At 38.8% G+C, this 18,243-nt stretch overlaps 1 protein-coding gene across 8 annotated transcripts in view; it reads right to left on the bottom strand.

Moving 5' to 3' along the window:
• GLRA2 (glycine receptor alpha 2) overlaps window positions 1-18,243 on the bottom strand; it is a 119,775-nt gene that overhangs the window by 18,272 nt on the left and 83,260 nt on the right. For 6 of the 8 annotated variants that reach the window (XM_085584905.1, XM_077781615.2, XM_077781614.2 and 3 more), the window contains exons 8-9: window positions 9,603-9,752; window positions 7,609-7,728 (exon numbers count right to left, since the gene is read on the bottom strand). In XM_085584905.1, coding sequence (XP_085441031.1) covers window positions 7,609-7,728; window positions 9,603-9,752 — 270 coding nt within the window. The remainder of the gene's footprint in view (window positions 1-7,608; window positions 7,729-9,602; window positions 9,753-18,243) is intronic. The other 2 variants (XM_031503775.3, XM_031503776.3) reach the window with 1 other exon arrangement.

The following is an 18,243-nucleotide window of genomic DNA, read 5'->3' as shown; positions in this document are numbered from 1 at the left end:
CAGAGAACCTGGAAACAAGTCTCTACCACCATCAGGCTTGGGAAGGCTTAACAGAAAAGTAAATGAGTCACAGGCAGAGCACTTCCACATGACTAGCAAAAAGGGTTATATCAAAACAGACATGGAGAACCATTTGAAGAGAGTGAGGTGAAGCATGAAGACAAAGGTGTCCTGTCTCCTAAGAGTCTTGTCATGTTATTGCAGAGAAAATAAAACCTTGGACCCTTGGTAAAAAACTTACACTTATACAGGTGTATTATTTGTATGTACAAATGCACACCTAGTATTTGTATGAAAAATGATATATACAAGTTAAAAATCAAATTACTTTAAGAGTTATGTCCTTGCTCAGAGAGAAGTTACAGGATCAATGCAGAAATTCACAGGTAGGATTCTGGACTTCTGGCACCTCATGTGTCCTGGCAAACACAGCAGTTTTTTCTGACCTTTCCAATCTGTTTCTCCAGCAGCTAAAACAGTCTGACATGCTCAGTATGGCTGATATATTCAAGCAGCCACTGGAAAATGGAGCTTTTCCATAGTAAGTCCTTGACATTGATCCTGCTGTAGATTTATACTGTGGGAAGAGCCGGTGGACAGTTCTGAGATATGGCTGAGAGTTCACAGAGAGTGGAAGTGAATAAACTTTGAGTGACTTATGGTTTGGCTTGGCATGGAGTTTTTGGATGCTCTCCACTCAAAATGAGTCTTTGCGAGGGCTCTGGCAAGACTCAACAACAAGTGCTCAGAATATGTAGGGTTTCAAGGTGTTTATTCCTTCCAGTGCAACTATCTCTAGCCCTCTCCTCATGCTGTAGAAAAGAAAATCTTCTTCCTCAGCTATCTACTACTCACAGTAACATGGTGCAAGATTGGTGTTATCCCCCACCAAAAAAAACCACAAACCAAAACAAAACAAAAAAACCCCCCACAAAACTCACAAAAACCACAACCAAAATTACCCAAATACAAACAAACAAATATATCAGGCCACAATAGAAATACACAAGTACAAACTATCATATTATAGTAAATAGCACACTTCTCCAGCAGTGGATCAAGAGGAATAAACACATCTGATCATTAAATCAAGCCACATGTATCAGAATCAGGCTCTGAGTGATCAGTTTGCCATAAGAAAAGCTGTCAACTTGAACAGGAATACCTATAAACAAGGCTGGTTTTCCCCAGGGTCAAAAAAAATAAAGGTGAAGAAATAAATGGTTTCAATACCCCTTTTTTAAAAGTACTGTAATAACTGGATTTTACTGGAACCCATGAAGTTTTTCAGACTTGAGAGAGAATGAGCTTTCAGCAGTCTGGTTAATGCAATTTGGTTTTGAACAATGCCATTTGGACGACATCATTACAGAATGCTTCACAATTAATTACATTCAAATAGCATCTTCTATCCCCTGTGGAGAATGAGATTAATTGGGTCAGATGTAAATATGCATTTTGTGGATCCTACTGAACGCTTGCCCATCTCACCAGTTTCCATGTAATTTGATACAAGTGGTGTAGTATGCTCTGGAGATCCACAGGGCGAGCAGGGCTGCTGGTGGGGGTAGGAATGAGGACGGAGTGCTGGCATTCTCAGCCTGCATTATGCTTGGCTCTAACTGCTCAACTCCTTCACTCTCTTGTAGAAATACTAATTTATGTTTGCCAACACTGAAATACTTTTTTTGCTGTTGAAAATGAGGCTTGGGACAGAGCTCAGAACTGATATGAAGCAACACAACAGACCCCTGGCAAAGATGGATCAGAAACTGTTCCCTCACTGGCGTCTTCACTTCCTCCATTGGAACAAGGACCTGGCCATCATAGCAGTGAGAAACCCTGAGAACAAAGCCTTACTGGGTGCTGACTCTGGGCATGGAAACAATCAAGATAAGCCACCTACAAGGAAAGAACAAAGGAACCAATTTGAGGCAAAGTTTTCTCCTTTGCTGCTTAAGCCTATATCTTGGGATTGTGATGGCTTTTCACTCTCTATCTGGAGTCTTGGATAGGGGCAGTGTAGTTTAAACATACACCTGAAGTCTACTTTCCTTATATTTTTTATAATTAACATATATTTGACAATTTTTTCACTGCCTTTTTTTTTTCCTGTGCAATTAGGTGGGCCAGAACACATTCAATGAAAGAATCACCATTTTCTAAAATAATCTAGAAAACAAAAGTCTGGTGTCTGTGGCAGATGGTTCTTGAAAAGCTGCTTGTTGCTTTAAAGCTTCAAAAATAAGAACATTTCTTGTCTCTTTCTAACTTCCTCTGCCCTATTTTCAGTTTGCACTCTCCCCTAGGTATAATAAGAAATAAGACATTTGCACCCAGCTGGAGAATACCTTTCATGAGCTGGAAAACTGCAGAGTTCATTTTTGGTGTGTCTCCTGCTGTTCATGAGTAACTACCAGGACAAACTCACTCGAGTGAAGTGCAGACTTCGGTCTCTAAGGCTCGTCAGTTCAGAGCTGATCCTTTCAGCCACTGCATGCTGGGTAGGTACAAGAGAGGACTCGGAGTTTCTAAAGCAAAGTTTCACTACTGAGCAAACAAGAAAAAACTTTATCCTGTACTCCTGACTTTTCCAGTCCTACCCATCCCATGTGGTACAGCACACAGCCACTTCATCAACCCGGACTGAAAATACTGTAATATTGCTGGTTTGTAGCTTATGTCCTGTTTCTATCCTATTTAACCATAGGAATAATTTGTTTAAGTATTTGCAAGCTGGGCAATGTCCTGCATGATGTCCTGCATCATGATGACATGATGTCCTGCATCATGTCATGCTTGCTGCTTTGGTGCCATGCATGGTTTCAATATCTGTCCCCTGCCCCAGAGCGAGTTTTGTTGTACCACTGATCATTTCAGTGGGTATTAAAATTCATCATTCTGCATCCTTATGTACTCACCCACAGTTATTCACTTCTCTGGTTTCCACTCTTTCTAGACTAGCCATGGTTTCCTTGTTCTCATTTCCTGTGTGTTTCTTTTGTTTGTTTGTTGGTTGGTTTGCTGTGGTTTCTTGTTGATTTGGTTTGGTGCTGTTTGTTTTGGTTTTTTCCCCCCAGAAATTCTAAATTCTAATTTTTTTCCTGATTTTGTTTTCTGGTTTTATTTCTACTCTGGTACCTGGATTCAATTGCTCCAGCTTGTGTACTAGCACTCTACCCACTTCAATGATTGTTTAGATATTTAGGTCTTTCTCAGGAACTGGCATGGCATGTTCCATAAATTAGTCTGCCTGTTGTTACAGAATGTTTCATGGTTTTTTTATTTGGTTTTCAGAATTCTCTCCCTTGAAATGCAACTATCCATTTTCTCTTCTGTTTCTCGGTTTGGGGCAAAAAATCCACCCCACACAGTCCATCATCTTTTTGTGGCTGAAGCAGTAAAACACACAAAATATACTAATTTATTTAGAATTTTTATCCTTCCCTTCTCCAGTAAGGGAGGGAAAAGCTTTCATTTCACTTTCCATTTCCCTTGTAAACAGGACACTATTGGAACTCAATTTTTCTCTTCCACTGTTTCTTTGTCTGTGTTTGCTTTTCACTGGAAAGTCTACATGCCCAGTAAACTTAGTCTCCCTACCTGGTCAGACTGCTCTTATTAGAATTTTTTGATCCATTCCTTGGATAACACCCCCATGGCTGAACTGCTTTTTTTTTCCTACAGGTTGCTCTTTCTTTGGGAACTCATGTCTAGATTTGTGCCCAGAGCTAGACTAAGGATTTATATCAAGATAATTCTCAAATTTGAGATGATGGAGTTTTTTAAATGTTTAAAGTATGTGAGGTATGTCCGTATTATAAACAATACAAATACTTCCACTGATATTAACTAGGGCCATTGTGAGCATATTCATGCTCAATATAAAAAGACAGCCAAGGACATTCAGACAAAGCCACAAAGTGACATGGCAACATGATGCAGTGAATTGTGTCTATTGTTTAACTACAGCTAAATATTCACTGCAGTTGTATGTGGGACTATAACTTCAAGCTAAATTATAATTTTGATGTATTTATCTTCTACTACATTTTTTTCTTACAGCTACATTAAAGTACTAATGCAATTGCCCTGGAGAAATGAAAGTAACCACAGTATCTTGAGGATGTTTATCTACAGCAGAAGCTACATACACTTTAATCCATTAAGTAAGCAAGATGAGAGAGAGAGAGAAAAAGCCATTCAGACTCAGATTCCTATTTTTCACAATGAAACTCATGTGTTTGAGCTTGTTCAGTGAGTACCAAAAATAGCTCAGCAAAAGGGCTTTCCTTGAGCACTTCTATTATTCACATGATGCGGCACCTTACATAACGCGGAGCGTGCACATCCTCCCGCCGAGTGCGCTGCGCACGGATGGCAGCAGGGAAACATTCCCACCAGGGACAGGAGTGCCAAGTGCTTTAAAGGCAAAGTCAGGCTGAAGGCACTGATTTTTTTCAATGGGCAAGTCTAAAAAAACCTCAGAAAATTATTTGGGGGATCTGACGGAGGGATTTCAGTATGATTAAAATGATAGAGACGGTCTATAGAAGCTGGTGTTACTCAATGCAAATCTCTTCTCCTTTTGAAAGGTAGAAATACTGTATTATCTCAGTAACTTTGTCTGGACACTTGTGGTACTTGCTTCACCCATGGCAGCTCCATCCATAGGCCAACAATTCTCTGAAGCATTCGACCAGGTGCTCCCAGCTTTGCTTAGAGAGTTATCCTTTGCTTCTGTAATCACACTTAGTCCCAGTCCCAGCTCTTACATTTGAAAACTCCATTTGTGCCCCCTTTACTAATCTGCATGCATATGAGCCCCCTTGGTTGCAGCATTGTTATTTGTATTGCTCTGTGTGCCCTGTACACAAGATTAAACCTGTCACGTCTTCCAGCTGCAAGCTATCACATATTACTTTAAACTTTAAGAGTCCCAAACTTAACCCCTAGTCTTGGTCACAGTGGTAACCATCACACATATAATTTAGGAAGTCATCTTTGAGAGGATAATATGAATACTAGTGTACTGTGACTCATTTTGATTGCTGATCATATAACATAATAATTATAGTTTTCAAAAAGGGATGACTGAACCTGTGTAAACAGTTCTGCTTCCCTGGAAGCCCATCATTTTGAAAGCTAACAAATAATGTTTATTAAAAATCATATTTTAAAAATAAGTTATTTTCAAATGATCTAGCACCATGAAAATTTAGATTTTAATATAATGTAACTTCACTACATCCTCAGTACCATCATACTCCTGGCTTCTGCAACCTGTATTCTCTATTGTACCATGATATACAAGAAATAGGCAACCATTTCTTGCAGCAATCAAGTATTAAATACAAGTTAATTTACACTGATGGGTTTGTTTAACTTGATCAGAAAGACTACATGAATCTTTAGGACAAACTTTGAATGCTTTCTCCAAGAGAAACTGTATGGGGAAGACAGGCAGAGTGAAGCACTGATAACCTGAGGATATAGGGATTTTGTATGTGTGGAAGATGCCAACAGGTCCTGATAAAGCTGTCTTTTCAAATGGTTCATCTGTAATATAATTTCTGGATGATCAACAATACAACCCAGATTCTTCCTAGAAAAACAGTAACAATCTGATAATTGACTTAAGAGATTTGATGGTCTCTTAAGATGTCTGCTTTATGCACTGGTCTGAGGGTTGCAGCACCAAGAACAACAAGACCCAGCACAGACAATAACAAAAGCAGTGACAGAGATACAGGCTTACAAAACTAAGAACAGGTATTTTCTTGTCCTGTAAATCAAGCTGCAAATCCAGGAATCACGGCCACATGTGCTTCAGCACCTTTTTCCTCTCCCTAGATTAGAACTGAGTGATGCAGTGTAGATACTAAACCACAGTCTTACACCATCTTCTCTTGACTATGACTTTCACATTGGCATTCAACATAAGCTTTGGTTCAACGAGCAATATCTCAACAAGTCAAGTTCCCTGCTTGTGAGGCTCCTTGTGGCACCACATGTTCTGTTCCTATGTTCTCTTCTGTGCTTTAACATCCTTCTCTTGAGCAGAAAGCTTCAACTGTGGTAGCATTGCTCCAGAAACCTCTGCCTTGCTACATCTCCTCTGTTAACCTCTCAAGTGTGCATCACTTATGTGATGGGAGTTCTCCAGGGGAAAACAATACCAGAGCAGCTCCAGCTCTTAGGGCTCTGCAGCAAAAGCACTGCAGTGACACGGCCCCTCTGTGTACTGCCCTGGCTGCCTGTGTAATGCACAATATTCTAAAGGAGAAGAGAGGTTTCTACAAGCTTCCCTAAAGGAGGGGATAACCACAACTTACACAAACTTTAACTGGACTACCAGCACTTTGAAAGATGCACCAGCGAGATATGCAGCACTGAGTACTTACTTGGACTACTTTTGTAGTTGTATGCATCAGCTTTTCAGCGGCAGCATATTAATACTGACCATAGGCGCATAGAGAGCGCCTGATTTTTTTTCTTTTTGTATTCAGTTTTTGTATATATGTAAATATAATTAGTTCTACAATAGAAACAATCCAGAAATTAAGGTTCTTTACTACTGCTTGATGTTGTAGCTGTGAAAGTGAATGATTTATTGAATTGTAAATCCTCTATCTTAATTTTGCTGTGTAATGTGAACTGTGGGTTTTGCTTTGATTTTGGAAGCGACTAAGTCCCTTTACAGTCTAAAAAATTCACTGAATTCATCAGCATTTTATAATAACATGACTTTACAGAGCTTGATCAAAGTTGGAAGCCCTTTACAGCTCAAGAGTGGCTCAGACAATGTTTTTGTTCTGGGAAATCAAGTCCTGAAAGATTAAAACACAAGTCCCATTTTATGTAAATGAACCCATTTCATTCCTCAGCCACTAGTAGCAAGCAGTGAGCTGCACACTAAGCTAGTTTCTTTCTCCATCATTGATTTTATTACCTCCACAACTCACCCCTAGTCTGGATGTATCAGCTGTTATCATATTGCTTCTGATCTGCTACGTTACACTGTGTAAAAGATTTCAGCTTCATGGCTCTTCTCCAAGCAAATAAAAAGAAACCAAGGAAATACTTTTTTTCATTCATAGCTATTCATACTCCACTAAGCAGGGCTCAGGACATCACGATGAGGGAGGCTGCAGGTTGACAGTTCAGGAATAAATAAAAAACCACAGCAACAAAACAATATTTTGTTATACATACCACATTCTGTTGGAACGCGCTCATCTGCAAGATGACACAATGTGGGATTTACTTTCTCAAGGCATCTCCTATGGCACTCTCCCCCCACCCCATTCACTCTATCTTTACACAGGACCAAGCTGCTGAACATGCATGCACTTTCCTTAAGAGGTTTGGAATAGGGGTGGCATAGCCCAGCCACAGTAAAAAGCAAGCATTAGGATGGGCCATAAGAATGTACAACATGAAACTGCTGTTCATGCTGGGGACAGTACTGTGTATTTTTGGGGGAATTTAGCAAAGAGAATGCAAGAGACTACTAGTGATGCCAATCAAAATGGTCCATTTTGCTGATTTATGGCATCGTTGCACATACTAAAACTCTCTTGCTTTCTCTTTTCACTAGAGCTTTACCCTCAAACTTGAATTGCCGATCTGATTCACTGTCCCGTAAGCTGATGACGCTTTGCTCCGCAAGCCATTCATGCGCCGCACGGACTCAACGCTCTCATTCCCAACAGCCACAGTCTGTGCCTGTCCCCAGAGTGTCAGCATAGATAGCAGCAGCAAGAATGGGAATACCACAGCAGTAACATGACGACACGCACACACACAACAGGCAAAGAGAAGAATGGCTTGGTTAGAGAAGACTGACATGCAAAACAATGAGAATCACTTTCAAGGCAAAATAAACTGAGAAAATCGTGAGAGACAAAATCAAGTACAGAGATGCAGAAAAAACCTCCTAGAGAAACTGCCTTAGTAACATTGTTCCCTATTTTGAAATTTGTGCAACCAGATTTATAGGAAAAAAGCCAGCCTATGCAAATGGATAGGTGTCACTTACTCAGCTGCATATTTCCTTTTATTCAATTATGTTGTTACCTATTTTGCAAAGAATCCATGCACCACATGGCTTAAGATAAAAACAAGTCTTCTGATGATTTGGTTTTAAATAACTTTTTTTCACAGTCAACAAAATAATAGTTTTTGAAGCAGATTAATGACCACTTCCATGGACCAAAATCTCATAAATTTGAGTAATGTCACTGGATACTGATACTTACCAGGGATGGCTACTTGTTCACCTCTAAACCAGATCTTGCATCCAAAAATGAAATTACAGATGCCATACAGAAGCTTCTGCTGCTGCCATGCTAGGTTTGAAAACAAAGGCTTCCAGTGGCAGTGTGTGTGGCCTGCAGACAGGCAAGCATCTCTGCTCTCTCCTGTAATCTAATCTTCACTGAAATCTCAATTCATCTGACAATAATATTAAACTAGAGAACAGCTTTCTTCCCAGAGTATCCATCAAATATTACATTAGCTACAGAACATTTATTAGACAGACCTGTCAAAACATAAATGCCCTGTACCATTGTTGTCATCCCTCTTGTAAAGGAAACTATTATTTGTGGCTTGAAGCACTTGTGCAGCTCAAGTAAATATTTACTTCACCTAGCAAATATATACGTAGAGTTTATAGTTCCCGATTCTCTAGACATGTGAATGATCATGACTCAAATAAAACTCAATTTTATGTCTACTCTTGTCTTCCCATTTACTGGGAGAAAAAAAAAAAAAAAAAAAAAAAAAAAAAAACCCCAAACAAACAAACAAAAAAAAAAAGGAAAAAAAAAAGAAAAAAAGAGAAAAAAGAAAGAAACAAACCAGGACAGATGGACAGACTTCCTAAAATTATTTCTAGACTGATACCTAGGTTACAAACAATCCCCTCTTCTACATGTCAGCCACTGATATAAAATTGTGATAATGACACTCACAAAGAAGTCTTTTGCTAAAAATCTAAAATTTAAATCAGTTGCAAACTGTCAAAGGACAGAATCCAGAGAGGAAATTCTTCTAATCCTTCTCCTTTTCTAAAATAACCATGTTTCCTGGTTTCAGCTGGGAAAGACACCATTTGCTGGTGGCGTAGGTGAGGGCAGAATTGCCAATCATTGCAATGGGTATTCCAGAGAATCTCCCATTTTAGCACAGCTAACTAGGGCAGTACTAGAAAAGACAGATTTCAGGCATGTTCTGATGACAGCACATCTGGATAATATCATTCCTCTGTCTGTGTCATTGCATCCAACTGTTCCTTATCCACTGGTGGTGCCACAGAGTAGCACAGTATTTGCAGAGGTCCAGCTGCCTCAGCAGTTACATGAAGAGAAGAAAATTCTTGGAACTGGTGACCTATTACTGACATTTGTCAATAACTTCATAAACTGCAAATGAACCGAGCAGCCAATTGTGAGCTCTTTATCAAGGAGTAAATCACTCAAAAGGAAACTTTAGAAAAAGACTCTCCTGCAAGGGCAAGAAGTGAGGTAAGAAATCAGCTACACATGAGCAGGGCTGTCAGGGCATATTCAGACACCCCAGGTAAAGATCAGCTGTACCTTGTTTTGTCTTCTTTGCCTTCTTCGAAGCCTCAGAAACTCTTTGTGCTGCCGTGAAACGAAGTTGACTGCTGCATATTCCAGCAAAGCAGCAAAGACAAAGAGAAGACACACAGCCATCCAAATGTCGATAGCTTTTACATAGGAGACCTAGAAAAAAATAGGACACAGCAGTTATACCTCAAACTACTTCCTAAACTGAAGATATTGATGTGAAAAAAATAAACATTTTTGCACAGCATGAGTTCCATGACGTGGGTTTTTCTTGCTCTGTGTTTTGATTTGTTAATGCATTGGCTGATAAAAAAATACATAATTCAACTATTAATGAAAATGAGTGCCCACAAAAAATGCACAAATGAGCTCTTGCCTTTAGAGAAAGAACAGGATTACTTTAACAAAATACAAATGTTCTTATAGTTGCAATAAAAGTTTGGAAAAAAGAATACAAATACAAGATATTATAAAATACCTACTGAAAAAAAAACTATAGAAAGTTTTAGAAAGTTTATAGGTTTCATCTTTTTAAATTTTTATGAACCAATTACCATAATGCTTAATAATATCTATTTGGTATCCATAACCTCAAAGTAAACTCAGGGTATTCTATTGTATGGGCTGATACAAATTTATCAACTAAATATTCTATCCTAGTTGCTTGAGACCTTTACCCAACATCTCTGTAAGAGAAATAAATCTTCATAGATATTATCTACTAAAAATACCCAAATACCAGCTGCCTCTCTTCTAGTAAAAATCTATTCTGATTTGAATTGACTGGTCCATATTAAAATCAGACATATTACAGCACTCCAATGTCACACGATTTTTATCATATTACCCACACTGTGCCAAACAGTAGCCAATTAATGAGCTACACACTTTGCATATCAAAGGCACATTCTCCATAGGTGTTTGGTCTCTGCCTTTCTTTGTAGTCTTGCAGTTTTTAAGCAGAGATTTTATGATTAGGTAACAGCAGGTTGTCTCTTTTGTTTATCAGGTTTTACCTCCTGAATGGAATTACAATGATCTGACTTAATGTCTACAATATACATGTGAGCTAGTTGCATAAACCACTTTGACATAAATAAATCAAGGAATGAAGAAGAATGGGTGTATCTAGGATGCAAGGCATTTGAACTGTTTTACATGTCTTCTCCACAATGAGATTAATAACACCCCCATACAGATGAATCAAGAGAAGCAAAATGGATTGTACCTAAACCCCAAAATATTATAAACATTTAGATAATAACCTGCAGGCAAAACATTTCATTGCAGTCGAAACATATAGTGGCCTGAAAAGGCAGCAGAAAGGGATGATGTGTTCCTGACACTCATATTAAGGAGACTGAATCTCCACCTTGGAAAACTCCACATCTATCCTTTGCATACTATTCTAAATGACCTCACTCTTTTGGCTGGACAACCATTCAGTAATGGAAGGAACCACACCTCTAGGTGTAAATTGCACCTCTAGGTGCAAATAGGTTTTGCTCCTATTTGCCATGTGCTTGAATATCATCATTTTTCAAAGCCTATTAAAGACCTTTTGTTAATGTTAAATGGAATATACTGTACTATGTGCTTCAGCAAACAATATGAGCAGAGGAACTGGCATTTAAAGCACAACAGAAAGGATACAGAGCTTCATCCTGCAGATCCTGAACACTGAGAAGGACATTTTAGAGATGCCAAGCACCATTGTTCAGCCTGCATCAGAGCAACATGCCTTTCAGTTGCAATAGTGCAGCTCCACGTGGCAATACCCACCATACAGCTCACACAGGCTGACATGCAGCAGGCTGAGGTGACACCATGGCTCTGTGCCTTTCAATTAGATACACAGCAGGTATGTAGTTCACTCCCCATGTATAAAAAATTGTACAAGTTACATCTTTACTGAGCAGCTATGAAAACCAGAGAAAACTCGACAGTATCCCAGATGCTCTGTGCCACAGGTTGAGGCACAGTAGGAATCAAGTCACTGTAATTTGTGTAAAATGCAGCTGAGATTAGGTTGTTTGCTGCTTTCCTTGAAGGGGCAGTTTGTTTCCTTTACAAATGCCCTTAGGAAATGTATTAAACATGAATAAACAGCTGGACTGTGCTGTCTCTGACAGCACAATACAAGGAGCTGAAGTCAGAAGAATCAGCATTTCTGACTGTGCAAATCCTGTCCTGGTGGGCCTAAAGCAGAGAAGGCAAAATGATAAAGGAAGCTGTGAGTTAGTTGTCCTGCCACTTACACTGTGCTACCATAAATGGCATCTACATAGCTGCTGAGCCAGCTGGATTATTTTAACTCCAGCCCGCTGGGCTGGAATCAGAGAATCACGATATCCTTGGCAGACACATAGCTTGTTCTTTTGTTTGGCCACTGCCACACCATGGCACAGCTTTAAATGGGAAAACAGAAAGCAATTGCTTCCAGCACTACATTAAAAATAAATAAATGGTAAAATCCTGCAATGAGTAAAAGCTGACACCTTTGTTTACAAATCAGTTTATGCAGTCTACCTATGAATCCTCAGTATATACAGAATTGTGATGCTCAAAGCCTAAAATCCTATGGAATTTTCTGTCATGCTCGTAGAAGCTGGAATCTGCAAAACTGAGTAAATCATGAAAACCTAGACGCATCCATTGCTCAGGCAGGTTCTTCCATCAAACTCAAAAGCAACATTATCAGCTAGGGGGTTTTCCCCCAGATCATAGTAAAACATTAAAACTCATGTGTTTGTTCAACTTAAAGGCTAATAGCATCAGCTTTGATAAGGACTCATCAGACAGTGCTCTCTCTTCAGCTTCCTTAACCACCATGTCCACACTTCATGCTCCATACTCACTCCTGGACAGTAGGACAGTGCAGACTGGTTTTTGTTGGAGGTTTCTTCTCACCTAACTTAAAAAAGACTACGTACATGCAGGGATTTTTTCAATTAATGCTAAGAAACAAGCAAATTTAGGACAAATTTATTCTAAGTGGAGCATAGATATCTATACTATAGTCAAATAAACTGTACCCTAAAAATGCCAGTCTCTCCTTTTTGACCAAGACTGGAGTTTTGGAAGGCTATTTCAGGTATACATGTATGTTTGATATACATTAACTTTGGCTAGATAAAGCCTATGAATTATCTCTGTTAGTCAGTACCTTGGTGTAATCCTAATCAGAGCAGAGCAGAATAACAGAAACGACCCCAGATGAGCCTTATGTAATAGAGACTGTTACCTAAGCATTTGCCACCTTTCCTGTAATTTCACTTGCAGTACAGAATCCAGCAACAATAAAAATTCCAAATTAACATTATTAAGCTAGCATGAATAAAATGAAAATTAAGTGGGGTTGTTTTTCAAAGGTAGACCTTGTAAAACTTCCACTGAAAAGCCTAACATTCACAGTACACTGGCTCCATTTACTATAAAATACTTTTAGAAGTGGATATTTGGAAACTCTGCCTTTTTCAGTGTTATGTTCAGAAAGCTTAATAAGATTTTCTTGTCTTTTTCTTTCTTTAAATAGCTGCTCCATTTTTTACTGCATGTTGCCAAGCTTCCTCCCTAATGCTGTTTGGGAGGAGGTATTTAATGGCTCCCACCAATAAAACCATAAATTATATCAATTATTCAGATGCTTTGTAAATGTTTTAGGGCCAGCTAATGAGGGAACTTTTTCCAAATTAGAGCTGTCTGCATCAAGAGCCAAGTATGGTAAGGCTAAGTATAGTAAAAGTGACAAAGCTACTTCTTTCCCTTCGTAATTTTCCTCATTTGTTATTTGGCCATACCCAGTATTTTAAAAAAGACCAGCTTGTTCTCCATGCACTGCTGTAGCATCGCTGGCCCGAGTGAAGTTCCTGGAAATGAAAGTACAAGAAGAATTACACTCTTTGTGAAGCACTTGAGGGGATTAAACCTTCCACTTCTTAAACTCTTTATTTTGTCACCGTGACTCTCCCACAGCTCTTGGGCCCCTTTCGGCACAGTGCCGTGTGTCACCACCAGAATGAAGAACGCCTCTGTGGGGAGAATCCAGGGGAAAACATGGTCATGGGTCCTGCAGCTCAGCAGCTGTCATTTGCTGGCATTTTTTAATCAACTCAAATGTGAGCTCTGTTTTGGCTACAATGCCAGTCTCATGAGAATCTAGACAACTGCTTTAACTCTCTGATTCTGTCAAACAAGTGTAAAATGGAAATAAAGATACATCCATCCTCTCCCAGAGTTCTGCACTGTGCAAATAACTTCAATATGCAGTGAAAGGTACTCAGTTTGTGTTAAAAAACACATATTCACTTTTTTTGGTAGGAAGAATCTTATGAAAACTTAGCTTTTACTTGACCACAAACCTCTGTTTTTACACAATGCCATATTCTGGGCAAGCTTTTTTGAAGAATAAAATTTTTAGCTACCATGAAATCTTACAATTTGAAATTAACTTCTCCCATGCATTAAAACAAACTCTTGGAGAAAAAGGTTTCAAAGAATTTTTCAGACTGGAAAGGTGGAAATAGAATAAAGTATCATTTTAAATCAAAACTGAAACAAAAGTTACTTTAAATGAAAAGTGAGCAATTTTCAAAACAAAACAAGAAACAAGCAAGAAATGTTTAATTTAAACAGGGTGAAAAATTACTACTACCCTCCCTCTATTATTCAGATTCCATATGAAAGTGTCCACCTTGCTCAGCAGGGATTCACAAGTTGTTCCAGCCACCCAAAATTGCCTTTTTTTAGTGAATAAACTAATTTTTGCTCTATTTCTATTGCTGGTTCTGCCAAGTCATGAGATGCTAAACCTCCCACTCACTGCTGATGCAGAAATAAATGCTGACTGTATTCAAGCCAGGAAATGTATGGGAAATATTTATGGTTTGATTTTCCTTCAAAGATAAAGGGAAATTTTCTTCAAGTCTTTGAAGAAGATCAGCGAGTTAAGGTATTTCCACAGACGTGCAGAGTGCCCTCTGATCAGGGGCCAGAAGAGGTGATCACAAGCATGTAACAAAATTCACAAGCTATTTTTGTTCTGCTAACCATGTAAAAATACAGGCCTGGGTTGTGAGTGGTCACAGCTACCTCTGTGCCAGCTCCATCCAATTCCCACTGAAGAGAGAAAGCAAGATGCCCCCCATCTTCAGGGTGGAGCTGGACCTGAAGAAACTGCAGGAATTAAAAAAAAAAAAAAAAAAAAAGAGTAAACTTGTCTTCCAGGTTAAGCCACTTTAGAAAAGCAATAAAATATTTCTTTTTAGCATGGGCAGTGTCTATTGACATTTTGATCTTTCTTCTCAAATGCTGTATTTCCACCTTTGAAAAATGTAATACCATGAATACAAAATCAGTTTGCAGATTGGTGAAGCCAATACTGCTTCTCCTAAGGCCATATGAAGTATTGGCACACTCATCATGTGTCATTTTGTGCAATCACATGGTGTAATTGCCTTGTGTTTCCTATTCGTGAGAATTCATTCTTTCTGTACAGTAAATTTAAGACAGGATGCAGCATTTCCACTTCATCCTGCTTGAGCAGGGAGTTTGGACCAGATGACCCACTGTGCTCCCTTCCAATCTTACCTATTTTGTGATTCTGTGATTCAAAAGCCCTCAACTTCTCTAAAAATAGTATGACTATTTTGCAGACAAAGAAAAAGAAGTCTGAGTGATAGCTTAAGGCACTTTTTCTAATGGAGCAGGTTACAGCTGAGAAAACAAAGGCTTGTGATTTGGACAGATAATGGTGCTGGTGCTTGGTTTGGGAGCAAGCTGTGAGATTTTCCTGTGCCTTGATGATGCAGGGACAGGCTGACCTTTGCCAACAAGCACCAAGTAACACTAACTGAAATTATAGCCAGGGTCAAAAGCTCACTTTTACAAGTTGATAGTCAACTGCAGGTTGTAACACTTCTAAGATGACAATAATGTCTGGAAATGTGTCATATCTCAGGAGTTCAAACTCAGCTCAGACCACTGCAGAAATAGTTAAAGTATAGAGGTGAAATGCTAAGTTATTTGGAAACTGAAGGTTCTGGTGGCCCGGCCTAAGAATTGTGTTGAGTTCATGACTTGTAAAACCATGGTAGAGTGGAACTTAGATTGAGCAGAGCCTTAGTCCCCTGAGTAGACAGATTGAAACTATAGAAAAAGGATAGGGAAACAGTGAAATTTTGTCTGCTCATTATTTATTATGACTTTGGCATGCACCAGGGCACTGCTGACTTTTCTCGTTGCCCTGATCCTGAAAAATGCTGGGGAGGAACAGTTTGGGAACACCAGCTCAGACACATCTTTAACACTATGTGTAAATAGCAATTTGTGGTTCTTGCAACTCTCCAGCCTGGTTGCCTCTCTCTGCCCTCTTGAAAAGATTATGGCTGAGCTGGCCAACAAGTGTGTGCCCTTCAGGAGTGTTGGAGACCAAGAGGCACCTCGCACCACCCAATGCCACGGGCAGAGGCAGCACTGTTTGGTCAGACTTCAGAGAAGCCAGCAACACCCACAATCTGTGCTTCAGCTGTCACAGGAATAAACCTGCAACTCCAAACATCAGCTTCTCATCACTTGTATTCTGCACATCTTTGGTCTTTCCCTTGGTCTCACTTTGTATGTTTAGTCTTCTTCTGTCTTCAATAAATTGATCTTGAATAAGCACTTACACCATTTGACTAAGAATTTTTTTCCCTTGAAAATCAACCAGATTTCCGATAAAGCTTTCTTCAGTCAAAGGGAGAAGAAATATTCCTGCCCCACAAAAACCTTAGAACTCTGTGCTCACACAGCCCCCACAGGTTACCATAGCCCTACCATTTTAGCACATCTCATTGCCCTTCTTTTGGCTTGCAAATGCAGCAAGTTCATATTAGCAGAAATAAAATAAATAATACCAATATTTGTAATGTTTCTTGTGTATGAACCAAAGAAAGTAACCAACAGATTGGTGCAGCCATGGTGATTAGTTTACAAAGGTGACAAATAAGGATTGATGTCTCTGCTACAAGGAAGCAGCTTCTTATTGCTAAGTAATTGAAAAACATTTATCACACAGAAACACCCCCACACATGAGCTGAGCTCAATGCAAATTGAGAATTATATGTGGCTGCATTAAAATACAGGTAAAAACATATTCTGTCAGCCCTTGCAGATAGATGACAGTCTTGGGTCTCGTTTACCACAAGAAGATTTGGCTCTTCCTTCCCACTGAAATCAACAGATAATATTTCTTTAATGTCATTAAATGCTCACTTGAATATTTGGACTCTAAGTGGTAATTTTTTCAGAGGATTAGAGCTTGATAAAAACAATCACTAAGGAGAAAAAAATTGAGAAATATTGCATGTTTGCTAGCAAGAACCACCAGCCTGATCTTTGAACAATGTCATTAAATTAATAAAGAGAGTCAAATGCTGATATTGACCAAAGAAGCATTTCTATTTAAGATTCACTTGAAATCAGAATTCATTGTGGTATGTGTCTGAGCACAGCAGAGTGCCTACTTCTGTAATGCCAGCTTTCCTGCTGTGATTATGATTTTCTGATTTTTTTTTTTTTGTTAAATCAGCTTTAGAAAACTCTTTTTGCTTGTAGATCCAGAAGTTCTTTAGTTACCTCAGGTGAAAAGTAATCTTCATTCACCTCAGTCACAGCCATGCAGGTTCAGTTATTACTTCTGCCATTCAGTTAGGAAGAGTTGGACCAAATTGCATTATTCACTGACCTTTGAAGAGTTAACTGACTCAGTGCATGACTGTTATCAAATAACAAATCAGGATTTCATTTTTGCAGCAATAGGAACAAATCTGTTCAGTCCAAGTAAAGCAGGTAAGGACCACAGTAGTGGCGTATAGCAGGGTAGCTACTGTGATCAATAGTAAGAACATGTGCAGCTATACATACATGTTCAGGTGTTATTTCTTCATTGGATAGCATAAAAATTGTGTTAAATATCTTCAGACCATTCTACAACATCTTCTCTGTGCTGTATTTCCTGTGGTAGTCACAACTAAGTGAACCACTAAAAGCAATCTGATTCACTGAACCAAACAACAAAAACCTAAAATTATAAAAGGATGCCTAGGGCAATATGGCTTTTTTCTTCCACTTTCGGTCTCTGCTGTTTGTGCAAAGAGAGTTAATTTTCTAATTCTTCTCTAAGATCATACTCCTAAATTCTGGAATTCCTAGGACTTTCAGCAATGTAATCTGGTGGGAAAAAGCAATTATTTACTTTTATGACTGCCAGTCTCTCTAGATTAGAGATGGGTAAATCAGAGTAAACCTTTGGTCAGGGAAAATTGCCTTATCAATAATAAATACAAGATCAGACTTAAAAAAAAACTGAGAATGGGATGGGTCATTACATTACTCAGTAACCCCATATGCTTCTTGTTTGACTATTAATTGATCAGTTACTTAGTATTACTGAGCCACTTATCATTCTTATCTAGCATATCTTCTGGTTCTGGATTCTGAATTGCTTCTTTCATCTGATTCAGCTGGAAGGGGAAAAATGCTTTATATTTGGATAATTTAAGCAATTTGTGACTGATAATGATGGCATAATAAATAGATCTGTATATACAGTCCATGAAAGTTATTTTGTCTTTTTATATTTCTTCTCTTTCTGTCTTTGAAAAA

This window comes from Lonchura striata, chromosome 1 (assembly GCF_050655825.1).
Source record: "Lonchura striata isolate lonStrDom1 chromosome 1, ASM5065582v1, whole genome shotgun sequence".
Classification (NCBI taxonomy): domain Eukaryota; kingdom Metazoa; phylum Chordata; class Aves; order Passeriformes; family Estrildidae; genus Lonchura; species Lonchura striata.
Note: the sequence above shows the minus strand (reverse complement) of the source record. Positions and strands in the feature narration are given on the sequence as shown.